Genomic DNA, 14,412 nt, shown 5'->3' with positions numbered 1-14,412 from the left:
TCTGCCTTCAACCTCACAGCTGCAAGTGCAATAGCTGGAGCAAGTACAATATGCGCAATAGCTGGAGCGAAAACAATATACACATGCTTGACACATTGTTTCGGTAGACCGTTGCTTTGGAAATCATCTTTTCTAATATTGCCCTCTGTTTGACATTGGTTTACTATTGATGACAGAGCGAAGCAACAGATTTAATTTAGCTTATTACAGTGTATCAATCTGCCATTTATTTATTCCCCGGAGAAGAGTACACTAACCCCACAGTCTATTTCCCTCTCACTTCTTCCTCTCTGTCTCTATTAATCTGTAATCCCCATTTTTATTCTCTGAGACATTCTATCTATCCCTCTCCCTCTCCCTTCCCCTCTCTCGCTTCATCTCTGTGCCTCAAAAGAGAGGCTGCACACACACGGGCACACACACACACGGGCACACACACACACGGGCACACACACACACGGGCACACACACACACGGGCACACACACACACGGGCACACACACACGGGCACACACACACGGGCACACACACACACGGGCACACACGGGCACACACACACGGGCACACTGTTGTACAATGGGGTCTCATAATGATGGCAGCCTCCTCCGTCCTCCCTCCCCACCACGCTTGCAGACGCGCGCCCTGGCCCGGGCCCTCGTTAATATTCCGTTGTTGTACAACGGTCGCTTGTGTATTTTAACTCAGAGCCCATTTGCCGTCTGCGGCGGAGTGTTTTGTGTTCGCAGCTGTGTTTGATAGTGCCAGGCTAGAGAGAGAGAAGGATAGCTAGAGGGAGAGAGAGAGCCCTGGCAGTGACAGAGCCCCCTGATTTACTGACGCTTATCGCATAATGAACCCGCCCTCGGTGCACACGGCGCTCATGCCAGTGCCTGGGGGAGAGGGGTAGACTGAAGTGGGGGGTGGGGGGGGTTGAGGCAGCAGGTACACTGTCCACACCAGCCCCCCCCCCCCCAGGGGGCATGGAAACGCAGGTGGCAGTGCCCAGGGTACCCAAGGGTCCACTCCTAGTCCACTGTTCTGCCTCAGTGTGCTGGATCCTCATCTCTGCCCCCTCGCTGTCATTAGACCCCAGCAGGCACTGTGTCTGTCTGACAGACACACAGAGAAAGGGAGAGAGGAGGGGGAGCAGAAGAGCGGTGCAGTGAGCCAGACAGAGATAGAAAGAGTTGTGGGGGGGTGGAGTGAGAGAAGGGAAAGGAGGGAGGGGAGAGATAGTGAAAGCCTTCTGATTTACGATGCTGTATCTCCAGTGCCTGGGAGCATAATGTATTCCTGACTAAATGAAGTCCTGCCTGGCCTTTGGATTGCAGCACAATGTGATTATGGCATTCGCTTACAAATATTGACTTTTTGCATAAGGAGCAATGAAGTCCCCTCCCTGCTAAGAAGAATGACATTTTATTGGTTACATATGTATATGTATATGTGTATATGTATATATAGTATGTGTTATAATGCATTGTCTGTGTGAATTTGAAGGTAAATAACCTTCCATAGTCTGTCCACTGAGCATTAACATGCTCTCCTCCAGATCTGTCTGATTGGGGCTTAGACTGCTCCTAATTAAAGGCAGGTGAATCTCAGCTCCATTACTATTCCTGTAGCGTCGTGTGGACCCCACCACGCTCTGTCATGGATTGTGATCTCTGCCGTGGCTAAAACGCTAGAAAAGAGCACGTCTTACAGCGGGAGCCACTGATAACTTCATGCAGACAAATAAAGTCTGTCACTTTTATAGATTTTTACCCTCCTGCCTTCTCTCTCTCTTTCTCTATATATCTCTTTTTTTCTGTCTTTCTCATCCCTGCCCTCCCCATCCACAGTATCCCCCCCAACCAGAAAGCATCATACGCCAGGCGTCGCATCACTCCAAACAGCCACTGCCTCCAAATGTGAATAACATTTAAGGCGCGTCTCTCTCCAACGAAAATACATGCCAGGAGAAATTGACATTGTCTCTTGACAGGGGCGATGGGTGCCCGAGCATGACAGTACATAACGAGAAATGCAATTTATTCCCTGGCACGGTGCCGCTCGGACAGCCAGATAATGAAACGCGTAGGTCATTGGCGATGACTTAAACCTTTAGCGGTGGAGTGAAATGCATTAAATATTGAGAACATTACACGCCTGGCAGCGTGGCGCATCTGTGCCGGGGAGCGAATGATGTATGGGCGGCTGCTAGTCAGACACAGGAAAGCAATTAGTCACTGAGTGTTGGAGAGAGCCTCCGCATATCATAATATTACTGATTATTGACATCTGAATATCCATTACACGAGTGTCCCCAGGGTGGCAAGGGTACAGTGCTCTAACTTGACCTACAAAAAGGAAGAAATTGAGTGGACTGGAACAAGTGTTTTTATGAAATATGTTAGAATTTTGTCCCCGATAGCTCAGTGTGATTGCGAACGTATTCTAGCCTTTGTCACGTAATATTCATCTTCTCATTGAATTAAACACACTTGTACTTCTATAGCTTTCTTTCTGTATGAACTCAGACAAAAATAGCCATTTGAAACTGTAACAAAGCTATGAGTCCAATGTGGTTGTTCCCTTTTATTTATTTCCTGTCTCTGTCTTAGTTATTACATGAAGGACTGCGACTGAATCAAACATGATCAAATATTGTAGGAGAAATATCTTTGGATGTTATTATGTTTGATTGTCTGTGTTGTCCCCCGTGTTCAGCAGGTGACCATCCATATGAGTGCGAGTTCTGTGGGAGCTGCTTCCGTGACGAGAACACTCTGAAGGGCCACAAGCGCATCCACACCGGGGAAAAGCCCTATGAATGTAACGGCTGTGGGAAGAGGTTCAGCCTCAAGCACCAGCTGGAGACCCACTACCGCGTGCACACAGGTATGCATCGTTAGAATCACAATGGACAGGACAATCACCGGAAATACACTACCGTTCAAAAGATTGGGGGTTTTGTTTTTGAGAGAAAGCACATTTTTTTGGTCCATTTAAAATAACATGGAAAGGACATTTCTAAGTGACCCCAAACTTTTGAACGGGAGTGTATGTCAACTCCATTAAATTAAACGTTAAACTGGGAAAATGTTAACTCTGGTACGCTGATAGATTGTCAGTGCTATAGCACGGATACAAATGGCAGAACTGTTGCACTGGGAAGATATCAGCTCTGTTACACTGGGAAAATATCAGCTCTGTTACACAAGCTTTCATGGCTTGTTCAAGAGAGTTAAAGGGTTAGTGTACAATGCTAATAGTTTCTACCAGTACAGTTCCCTCTGGAGACTAGTTAACTCACTGGAGATCCAGCTCGGCTCCATAACAGATTGAATTCAGTGTTGTAACGCAGAAGGAAGGGAAGTGTATGACAAGTGTTCAGTAGTTTTATACTGGGCGTTAAGATGGTCTGGGAGCAATGTGCTCACTTGATTTGCTCATTTTACAAAGCATACTGTACACAGACTGTTTTTATGAATGATTCCAAGGGCTAGTAAATACAGGCTTGCGGAGGAGCCACCATATTGATCCCAGGCCTTTACAGCTCCATAAATGTGTCAACAAGGTGTCAGGCGGCCGCTGGCAATTGTCACTCTCATGATGGCTGAATTTATGTCCCCAGATATGAGGATGAGGGTCAGGTGCTGTGAACCAGGGTGCTATGAGGGGGATGCACCACCTAGTATCCCAGGTCTGCTGTTGAGCCAAGGGTTTACCTGCTTCAACCTCCCACCAACACTCCCATGTCTCCCATTCAATAAGCCAGCTGTCAAATTAATGCCCCCCCCCCTTCCCCTTTTGTGGTGCCGGGGCCAGGGGCCTTAATTCGCGGTGAGCTAAAGCGCACTGGAGATGACAAGACCAAGTGACAATCTCACAGTCAAAGGCCACTGCGCACAAAAGGGGGCCGCTTGATAAATCATTGACATTGGCAACCTTCCCTCCCTCCCCGAGTCCCACCTGTCAATGGCGGATCAATACTGGTCCCATTTGCAGTTCATTATTTCCCAGTTATCTGAGGCAACCCTGTTTAAAATGTGGTTATTGTATACACTGCTGGCATGTGGGGCCTCGTCAGTCGACACGGCCCGTAATAATCTTCTTGGCATGGCTATTTGCGTAAACACAACCCTGACCCCCTTCCCACAAGTCAAGTTTGGCACTTTGAAAAAATAAAAAAATAAAAATAGATGCAGGGACACATCAGAGAGAGGCCTCTCTGTAACGTGGTGTGAGCGTCGGTATCATTCACGGCCCCAATCACATCCAACACCTCATTTCAAATGCCATTGGTAAAGGTCGGCATTTACATGTCTAATTTGCGCCTGTCGGATTGAGTGCCGGGGATTATTCCTAGCCATCCCTCCAATCATTTGCACGTTTAGGGGGGGAACTGGTCTGGAATATCACATGCACTGGAATGTAGCTGCTTTGGAACAGTCAAGAATCAAATGTAATAAAGTTGTGATTTGATGTTCCAAAATGGCATAGGTCCTATTGGTGATTTGATGTTAGACATTAAATGAGGCACATGTACATCAGTGTAACTGGATAGGTTTGGTTTGTAAAGCACATTATAGGGGTGGTTCATATAGTGCCCAGCTGCGCTATATGAAATACCATTATCCATTATCGCATGCACCTTTCATTTTAGCCATGGGTATTTTATACACATTATGGTGATTGCTAATTGAGACCACTAGATATCGCGCTCTTTCTGCTAGCATTGACACGCAAAAGTGAGGAGGCTCTAGAAGAAAGTTGCTACTGTAATCTGCTACAGGTGGTTACACCTTTACAACCTTGTAAATGTAGGAACAACTGACTGTATGGGTCATATAGAGTTCCATTCCTCAGCCTGATGTTGTTGTTGTTGACATGTCTGTTGTTGTCACCCCCTCCAGGTGAGAAGCCGTTTGAGTGCAAGCTGTGCCACCAGCGATCCAGGGACTACTCGGCCATGATAAAACACCTGCGCACCCACAACGGTGCCTCGCCGTACCAATGCACCATCTGCCTGGAGTACTGCCCCAGCCTCTCAGCCATGCAGAAGCACATGAAGGGCCACAGGCCCGAAGACATCCCCCCGGACTGGAGGATAGAGAAGACCTACTTGTACCTCTGCTACGTCTGATGCCACCAGACAACAGCCGGGGGGAAGGAGAGCGGGCAGAGGAAGTGGGGAAGGGAGCGAGAGAAGGAGGAGTAGGAGGAGAACGAGGCCTGTGGCGAAGAAGTCAAGCGAGGAACTCCACGAGACGGAAGCACAAGCGATTTTCTAATGCAAAGAGAGTGAATGACAGAGGGGCACACTGAGGAAAAGGGCTGGGCAGAGTGCAGTTCTGACCAGAGGACATTACCCCTTCCAAGTCACATGTTGTTCAATACATCCATTAACGTTTTGTTTCAAGTTGTTTTCAAATTGCCTAAATGCAAAACCTGTGGGTGTACCCTCATCGATGGATCCGCATCAATGGAGTTTGTTGTCTTTAAGTCTACCCACAGACTCGAAAGATGTCACCCAAGCCACACCTGAAACTGAACTGAAATGGTTCTCAAAGGCTATGTGAACCCACACATCCCCATAATTTAGACCACTGTGTATCACTAAATGTAGTTTTGACACCCTCACCTTTTCTGGTAAAGGATTGTATCATACTGTAACTTGGTGGGTCAATCCTCTCATTACCTGATACTACAGATCCCTTCCTGATTTGATTGGATTAAACTAGACACCAAGTCATGTCCTGCTTGAGGAACATGTCACAGTTGACCCCTACTACCCATCCCATTATTTACCAGAGTGCTCCAAAATGGTGTCTTCAGACCTGGTGGCACAGAGCACTTAGAGCCCCTACGGTGGTGTCATTCAGATAGCCCTCGAGAATCAGAGCCTAAGGGCTGGCTCATGTGTCACATGTCAGCCAGACCTATGGCAAAATAGCACCATGTATTGTACTGCATCAACATAAGCAAAGTTGAATTGGATTGGGGCACAACACCTCTGCACCCACGCAGTGGGTTATCTTTTGTTCAGCAAGGGAGATTAACAGAGGATGATATTCCCATATCGGAAATCTCCTCTTCCCGGTGAGCTTCCGGGGTTCTGTTGGATAAGGGCTGAAAACGGCCTAGGCCACTAGTCAGGTTTCTCCGGAGCCTCTCGGGAGTCGAACCATGACGGTCACTTTTTTATTCTCCTTATCTTTGTCTCCGCATCAGTTTATCATAGCTTCATTGCACAGGTAAAGACATATTACGACAGCAGTCTCTGTTTGATGTTTCTTATATCAGATATATTTTTGAGGGGTAGCTCGCTGCGAAGCCGCTGCTCTGTTTTCTCTTCAACCATACAGCATTACCTGGAGATGTCTCATTTCTTTCCACTATAGATGCTGGCTGATACAAATGTAAGCAGATTATCATCAATTACACTAAATTGCAGTACGTCGTCTGACTCATAACATGAACTATTTTCTCACATTAATAATCTCATATTCTCTATATGCCATGGTGATGGAGACCAAAATGACAAAGGCTGCTGAGGATTGAGGTGGGGAGCTATGACGTGTAGGGGTAGCACCTGTAACACCTCCGAGGGGTGGTTGTAATGCCTTCATGATGCGACTATAAGGAGATATGGCACTTGTTATAACAGATTGTATGTACTGTTATGAGGAGTATAACCGTGAATGTGATGCCAGGTGGAAAATAGTTTCATAAAATTGTAATAGTCCTATATCAATAAAATATGTTGTCATAACCTGTTATAACAAGCATTATGTCTGTTCATATGGCAGCATAATGAAGGCATTATGAGCACCACTGTCAGTTCAGTGTTAACGGGATAATCACACTCAATTATTAGCAGGGGAGGGGGATGGGGGACTAAACTGATTGGAGGAGACATGGCCTGGCCAGCCCAGGGGGCGAACGGTAAGAAGACACAATAAATCAACTCTTAATATATGGTTTTGTTTCTTCGCTTTGTCTCTTTCCTATTATATCTTGATTTATCTCAGCACATTGTACTTGAATTACCTCGTTTTTTGTGACCTCGTGCTTGTTTTAAGTTCCCTTGTGTTTTTTTGTTTAATTTTGTACATGTTCTTACTTTTTGTGAGCGTGTGTCCGAAAGCCGCACTATTGCGCGAGGGAGATGTGATAAAGCAATGTGTACGTGGAAATGAGTGCCACGGTGAAAATAGATTTTTATTGTTGTGTATTTTTGTGCATTATTGTTACCAAACTTGGTATTTTTTTATTAACCCTGCTTGTTGAAGAGCTGGTGGGTTTGGTCATTCTTATAAAAGCTACCTCTAAGTTGTTTTGTTTTCATTTTTGTAAAAGCACGTTATTTTGTGTGTTTGTGTTTTGCATCTTTGCAACTTCATCTCATGCTTTCAAGTGTTGACTTATTGTCTTTTCACATGTGTAAGTGACATTTATATAAAGGGTAAGATTGATGGGGAAATATAAAACAAGAGTTTATTCTTATCTTACAGTCCCCCCCTGACAGTAACCTTAAGAACAGAGAAGAGATGTTGAAGCCTTAAGTATGGGGTAAGAGGGATGTACGCAGTAGAAGAAGTAATAGTACTTTTAAGAGTAAAAAAAAAAAAACGTTAAACTTGAAAATATGTGAATAGAATTGTAGTTTTGTAATGTGAAAAAAAAAGGTTCACCAATGTTGAAGCACCGAGAACAGGTCATATATGCAGCGGGGCAGTGTGCGTTGGACAGTTGGGACTGCAAGTGTTAATCAAAGAAAAAAGGAAGGTTAGAAAAAAAGAGATCCTCTTGGTCGACAAATTCTCTCGAAATGAGTGTATTCCTGAACAAGAGCCAACAGAGGCAGTTTGATATATAAAAATTGTAATATTTTTGTATTCAGTGTCAGACCCTTTCCATTTGTCGAGGGTTTCAGCAGGGCAAATATTTGTATATATTTTTTTTTATTACCTATTTTTTTCTCTGGTTTTGAATCTTTTGCCTTGCTCCTCTTTGGTAATGTTAAATGTGTGAATATGTTGTCGTAAGTGTTGCTTTCTGGATGTCAATGCATTGTAGGTGAAGGACTAAATCTATCGGCCATAAACGTGCGTGTGGAAAAAAAGAAATAGATCATTTAAAATGGATGGCAGGGATGCTGCCATCGATCAATTAGTACACGTCATTCACAATTTTCAATCAACTTTTATTGCCAACATTTTGTTTTTGTACTTGAAGTGATAAAAAAAAGAAGCAATGTCATGAACGTGGTCGTATTGGCCCATGATTGTCTTGCCATTGTATTATCGAACACTGTGAGCCGAGGGATTTCCCTCGTCCAATATTCATCCACTATAATAACTTCAGTCACCAAATCAGAGTGCCAGGCCAGAGAGCCTGAAACAATCTCATCAAACTTCAATAACTAGAGGGATTCAGTCTCCTACCATTGTTCTCTGAATGTTTTTTACTTTTTTTGTGTGTGTGCATAAATGAAAGTGTATCTGTGGGTGCGCGTGCGTGTATTAGTGAAAAATGCACTAATTAGATCAGACACAAAATAAAAACAATGCTCTGTGCCACTTTTCTCTCAACATGTTGAAAAAAGAATCCATTGGCGTTGATATAGTTCTTCCCTCAATGTTACTCTGTTTCTGTAATATCGTTGTGCCTAAAATGGAAATTGTTCAACAAAAATGTCCATCTATATCTGCTTAGTTTCTGTACTTTCAGAAGATAATTAATGGTGTCTCCAGTACTCTAGGGATGTCATGACGATTTGAGATGACCTGATTTCTGATTTAGAATAAAAAAAGTAGCTGTTCTGGAGGGCTGCATTAGCCTAAAATTGGTAGTGGGTAAACCACCTTTGATGTTTTTGTTTGTAATTGACACCCAAAAGCAATGTAACTTGTTTACGCACAAAAAGCAAGGAAGAAAAAGTGTCCGAAAAATACAGACTATGGAGCTTGAGAGTATAAGACATAAAGATGATAACATTCACGGGCCATGAAAATTGTATGCATTTTGCTTTTTCAATCTGTTCTGAAGGACTGTTACCTGTTCATTTTGGAAATAAGTCTAAGTATGTTTTTTCGTGAATAATATTTTGCTGTCAGCAACAGGTTTACTGAGCAGTTAATGTCCTTCAACATCCATTTTGGCAGCTTGACAAACACATAGCGTTGACCCAGCTTAACATTACGACTTGATTGTTATAAAGTACTTGTTCTTAAGATAAGAAATTAATTCAAAGACGAGCCTTACAAAATCATGGCATCCCTGGAGTAGGCACTCTGTGTTTCAGTGTGGTGTTCTAGAACGAGTAGCCATTTCATGCAGTGTTGCCATGCATGTGCCATTTGAGGTCCAGACTCAACTGTTTGAGTATCAAAGCACCAAGACATTGTCTTTTTATATTAGCACTGAGGACCAATTGCCCTGTCGGACCAAGCATTACAAAGCTTTTCTCTCTCTTTCTCTCTTTCTGGCTTGTCTGTCATTTTGTTTCATTCTTCCTTGTTGTGACAGCACAAGTGCCAGTCGAGTTGCTCTGTATTAAGAAAATTGTGTTTTTATTATTATTTGAATTGTTATCGTTTTCGTCTACCTCAGCACCTGATCTTAGCCTAATCTTAGAAGGTGCCCAATTATTATAATTTAATTTCTACTTTTTTCTGTAATTTGAATAAAAATGATTTAATTTGCATTAGAACTTTGCAAAGGTCCTTTGTCTTTTCCAGCGATTAGCTGTGTGTCTGTGGCCCTGCTTCCGATGTTAGTTGTGCCACGGATCCCAGCATCTATCTGTCTGTTGATTTTAGTTTTTTTTTCTTTCCGTGTAGGATCAGACACATCTCTTTGTAAAATTTCAGTGTTTCTATGATGGAGTGTGAAAAAAAATAAAAATAAATAAGAGATTTAAATGCTGCAGGTTTTATTATCCATGTTGTCACTAAGTACATTTTGTGCCTTCGATAGTGAAAGATAATATTTTTTACATCCTACTAACAGTAGATTGTTTTGTAGTGAACATTTTTTTGTATTTTTATTTATGAGTCTCAGAAAAATAACGATGTTCAGTTGTATACCTTCAATCTGCAGTTAGAAAATCAATAAAAAATGGACTCAAGTTTGTCTGCCTGTTTTCTAATGTGGTGCTTTCTAGGTGACCCATTCCTCATATACTCTGTGGACTCTTCAGATGCCAACCCACAGTTCAATACTGTATAGATACTAAAAATGATTTACAGGTTTACACAATGTTGGAGAGCCATACTGCTGTTCTTGTTATGCAGAACTGTGTCCTTCAAAAGCAGCTCTGTAAACATGGGTAACAACCATGAAGTCACTGGGTGGACCATTGCTGCGGCTGACAAATGAAGATGCATAGACCGCCCCCCCCATGAGATTCTCCCCAGCTTCCCCTCCTCTCACATCTGAAGGCAACAGCTTTTCTCATTCAACACTTTTCTCTCTTCCACCAGTCCCACTTCTCTGTCCACAAAACATATGTATTGATCCTCAACCCTCTGTCATTATGGTGATCTGAATAAGTCAGTTGGGCTACAGAGGGAGTATTATATTCCACTATACTAGTGATGGGGTAAAGATGTAGTACTCACTGCTCAGTTCTTACATGTGTTTAGTCACCTAATGCCAGAAAAGCCTTGCCAAGCAGAAGGCATTAAATCAAGTCAAATAAATGTAGTAATATGCCACCACTGCCACTTCTTTTACTAGTGTCTCTTTATTCCCTGTGACTGCTTTCCACTACGGGAGTTCATTTGGATATAGTGTAAGTGGGCCGTTAAGTGTAGCACAGAATATATGATCCACTACAGGAGGCTGATGCGAAGCCATGTTGTATTGCGTATGAAGAGGTCATTTGTGTTGTTGATCACAGCAGCACCCCCTGCTGTTGAGCTGTAGCGAAAAGCCTCTTGAGTAAGAACATGACATGGACAGTGTTGTGGTTGGAATTATTACATCTACCAGACAGTAGAGCCATGGGTGGGTGTATGTGTTCTGCATGTAGAGTGACCAGATAGGTATTTTCTGACAGAGACGGTAGTCTGTTGACATAGAACCAAATGGAAGTGCTAATGGTTAGCATTGTGTCAGTGCTTGCCTAGCGACCATGTCCTACATTCCTCTCTCATTATGTAGGTAATAAATGCTATCATTAGATATGCAGGGTGCACGCCATTATTGCTGCCACCTGGATTGCTGTTAGGGGGGAAACGTTGCAGACACTAATGGTTCAGTTTTTCCGTGCATCTAGGAAGCGATACAAACATGGCATTATACTAAACTGAGCTATCTGGTGGGCTTTAGTATTCCTCACTTTCTATCTTTCTCTCACTCTCTTTCTAGCGATTTCTATTTTCTCTTCTATCCTTCTCCCTTCCCCTACCCCACCCCCTCTCTCTGACTCTGTCTGTCTCTCTTTCTAGCGATCTCTATTTTCCTCTCCTCTATCCTTCTCCCTTCCCCCACCCCATCCCCTCTCTCTGACTCTGTCTCTCTTTTTCGCTCTCTGTGTTATTTGGAACCATTTTGCTTTGGAAGGTTGTGCTAACTAGATGGACAACATTACACCTCAGCAACACACCAGACTGACAGCAACTCATCTAGACATTCTTCAAACACTCCTGGAATCACAGCACAGGCTTAGATGTCCTTATTTTCCAACTCACCACCATCATATTCACGTCAACATTATTATTTCGAAGTCCTGTGCTCATTAGACAAAGTATTATAGCAACTTGAATAATTTCTCCCAGAGATGAGAGCCTTTCTTTCAATCTGTAACATCTAAGAACGGCTTCCTTATAGCTGACCTAACCAGGTTAATCAAGCCAGGAGACCCTGCCATCTGTTTCGGCGCAAACAAGAGACCAGAGGTTCTCCTTCGGCTCCCTATTATAGCAGGCAGCCCTCTCCCTTCCCATCCGTCTTTGGGCAGCATATGCAGACCCTGACCTCTCCCCTCAGAAGGATCAGCTAATGAGCTACTTTTCTTTAGCTATTCACTCCATCACCACCGGCCTCTGCATATCAAACCCAATGTGGCTAGTCGTAGTGGAGAGTTAGGCTGTCTTGGACTATCTTGATTGTTTTAAGGGTCTTTGGTGATTTAGGGAAAGGAGGACACTAGAGGAGGACACATCCCCTGATGATGAGTATGCTCCTTCATCAACGGGACACCATGAGTTCAGTTTGATCCCAATTTTGTTTTTAAAAACGAAGCAGAGTGGGGATTTTTGGCCTTGGTTGATTGGACTCATGTGACCCTTGTGGGCAATGTGAGTGGAAGGGGCAGGGTCCAGTGAATGGCCTCTCGAGTGGGGGGAGGGGGGTGGCTGCAGGGCTTTGTGTGTGGGGGAGCCAGGGGGTCCCATCTTTATGTGCTCTTTGACCCAAATATGATCTAATGGATAGAGAGGGTTCAGACAGTGGGCCTGTTGAATGGAGGGGGACTGGTTTTGTCCAAATCCCTGGGATTGTTTTCTCAGCTAAGCCTGGCCTGTTGGCGTTGGCCTGTAGGCGTTAGCCTCCCCCAACCCCAGGCATTGATCCAGCCTCGGAGAGGAGAGAGCCAAACAACATGGCCGCCCCTACTAATTTACTGTAATACAGCAAGCAACCTGAGCAACACGTAACTGAACTATTCTGTGTTTCATGTAGTTGCTGTTATGGTAGTTTGGTAGACTTAGTTTTGTATGATTTTTGTGGTCACTGAACTTTTGTGGTTTGAGAATATGTTGGATGGGGATAATTATTAAAAAAGTTTCCTGAGGTTACTGATTAAGGTAACTGATTAACCAACTGTTATGTGCATTGGCCACAGAATGAAGTTATAATGCATGACAAAAAATGCTGAGTCTTCAATCTTGATAATTTAATCCGTTGGTGGAATAGTAATTGTAGTTTTGGCGTCATCTCTGGAATTGTAATTTGTTGTTTATTTAAAGTAGATGTTCTTCAAGGAGTTTATAAAATAGAGGTCCATAGCTTCATTGCAATTTGGAGATGTGTCTTATGAACATAGCTGTTGTATGGTTTTTAGTAACTGGTGTAGAAATGACTGTTGAAGCTCATTGTGTGTTCCTGCAACTCCATAAGTGTAGTACTGGTTAATGCTGGTAATGGAACCCTCTAGTGTTAGTCTAGTGTACTACAGTATACTACTTTTACCGAAGATGGTAGGCTACAGTGAGATGTAGGGATGCAAAAATTCTGGTAGCTTTATCAAAATTCCCAGATGTGTTAGGTGGGAATAATCAGGAAATCGGGATTCCTCCAAAGAAGATTTGAGTAAAACCTGGGAATTTGGGAATGTTCCGGAATGTTGCAGCCCTAGTCAGATGTCTACCCTCTCTAGTTGTACTTTGTTATTGTTTTCTAAATAGACAAACTATTGAAAGCCTGGTGTCATGCTCATTTATGGCAATACTCATTGAGAACATTTCCTGTGTTGTTTTTGTTTACCATTTTGGAATGTTTACTGTAATTAGTTTTAGAACACCATTTATACATACCAGACATTTTCAGATATTTTCTAATCCAAGCGTCATACTGATAAAGCATTTATCATAGCTGAAAATCAACTAAAACTCAGGGGGAATAAAAAAGCCAGGCATAGTGCTGAACTAAAAGGGCTAGAGTCAGTCGTCCACACAGACCCAGGAACTGATGTAGCCTGGATACTTGTTGAATATATTGGGATCGATGCTCCCATTTACTGTGGAACGGTTTTAGGCTTTAATTATGTTGGGTGTCAATGGCAGTTATCCTATCTGAGTACTCCCACTGAGTCCATTTTCCAGTGAGGCCAAAATCTTTACGTTTAGTACATTAGTGTCAGTCCGCGGGCTAAGGTTCCAAGTAGCACAGTGGTCTAAGGCACTGCATCACAGTGCTAGAGGCGTCACTACAGACCCGGGTTTGATCCCGGGCTGTATCACAACCGGCCTTGATCTGGAGTCCCATAAGACGGCGTACAATTGGCCCAGCATTGTCCGGGTTAGGGGAGGGTTTGGACAAGGGTAGGCCGTCATTGTAAATAAAAATGTGTTCTTAACTGACTTGCCTAGATAAATAAAAGGTGAAATAGAAAATAAATAAAAATAGGCCATTCTTGAGAGGAATTAATACCTTCTCTGTACTGGAGCATGAGGGTGGATAGGGCTGGGCAGAGCACTACTGTGCCACCCTGTGGTTAGTGTGGTGTATTGAAGTCTCTTGTATGGCTTAAACCCTAACCGGCAATTTAATAATAATACAAATAATTATAATATAAAACGGAAAATTGCTTTATTTTCACCTCCCATCATTTGAATATGGACAGGGGTGGACTGGGACTAGAAATCTGCCCTAGCAGATTCCTTGAGGCCCCCACACCGGCCCATATTTTTCCCC

The 14,412-nt window shown here is 43.4% G+C and overlaps 1 protein-coding gene across 2 annotated transcripts in view; it reads left to right on the top strand.

Moving 5' to 3' along the window:
• LOC109872746 (zinc finger and BTB domain-containing protein 16-A) overlaps nucleotides 1-10,120 on the top strand; it is a 168,725-nt gene extending 158,605 nt beyond the window's left edge. Inside the window, exons 6-7 of one of the 2 annotated variants that reach the window (XM_020464050.2) lie at nucleotides 2,716-2,883; nucleotides 4,902-10,120. In XM_020464050.2, the coding sequence (XP_020319639.1) occupies nucleotides 2,716-2,883; nucleotides 4,902-5,131 (398 nt within the window). In that variant the 3' untranslated portion in view covers nucleotides 5,132-10,120. Of the gene's footprint in view, nucleotides 1-2,712; nucleotides 2,884-4,901 lie in introns of both variants that reach the window. The other variant, XM_020464049.2, reaches the window with a different exon arrangement.
• The last annotated feature ends 4,292 nt before the right edge of the window (nucleotides 10,121-14,412 follow it).

The sequence above is a fragment of the Oncorhynchus kisutch genome, linkage group LG28 (genome assembly GCF_002021735.2).
Source record: "Oncorhynchus kisutch isolate 150728-3 linkage group LG28, Okis_V2, whole genome shotgun sequence".
Classification (NCBI taxonomy): Eukaryota; Metazoa; Chordata; class Actinopteri; order Salmoniformes; family Salmonidae; genus Oncorhynchus; species Oncorhynchus kisutch.
Note: the sequence above shows the minus strand (reverse complement) of the source record. Positions and strands in the feature narration are given on the sequence as shown.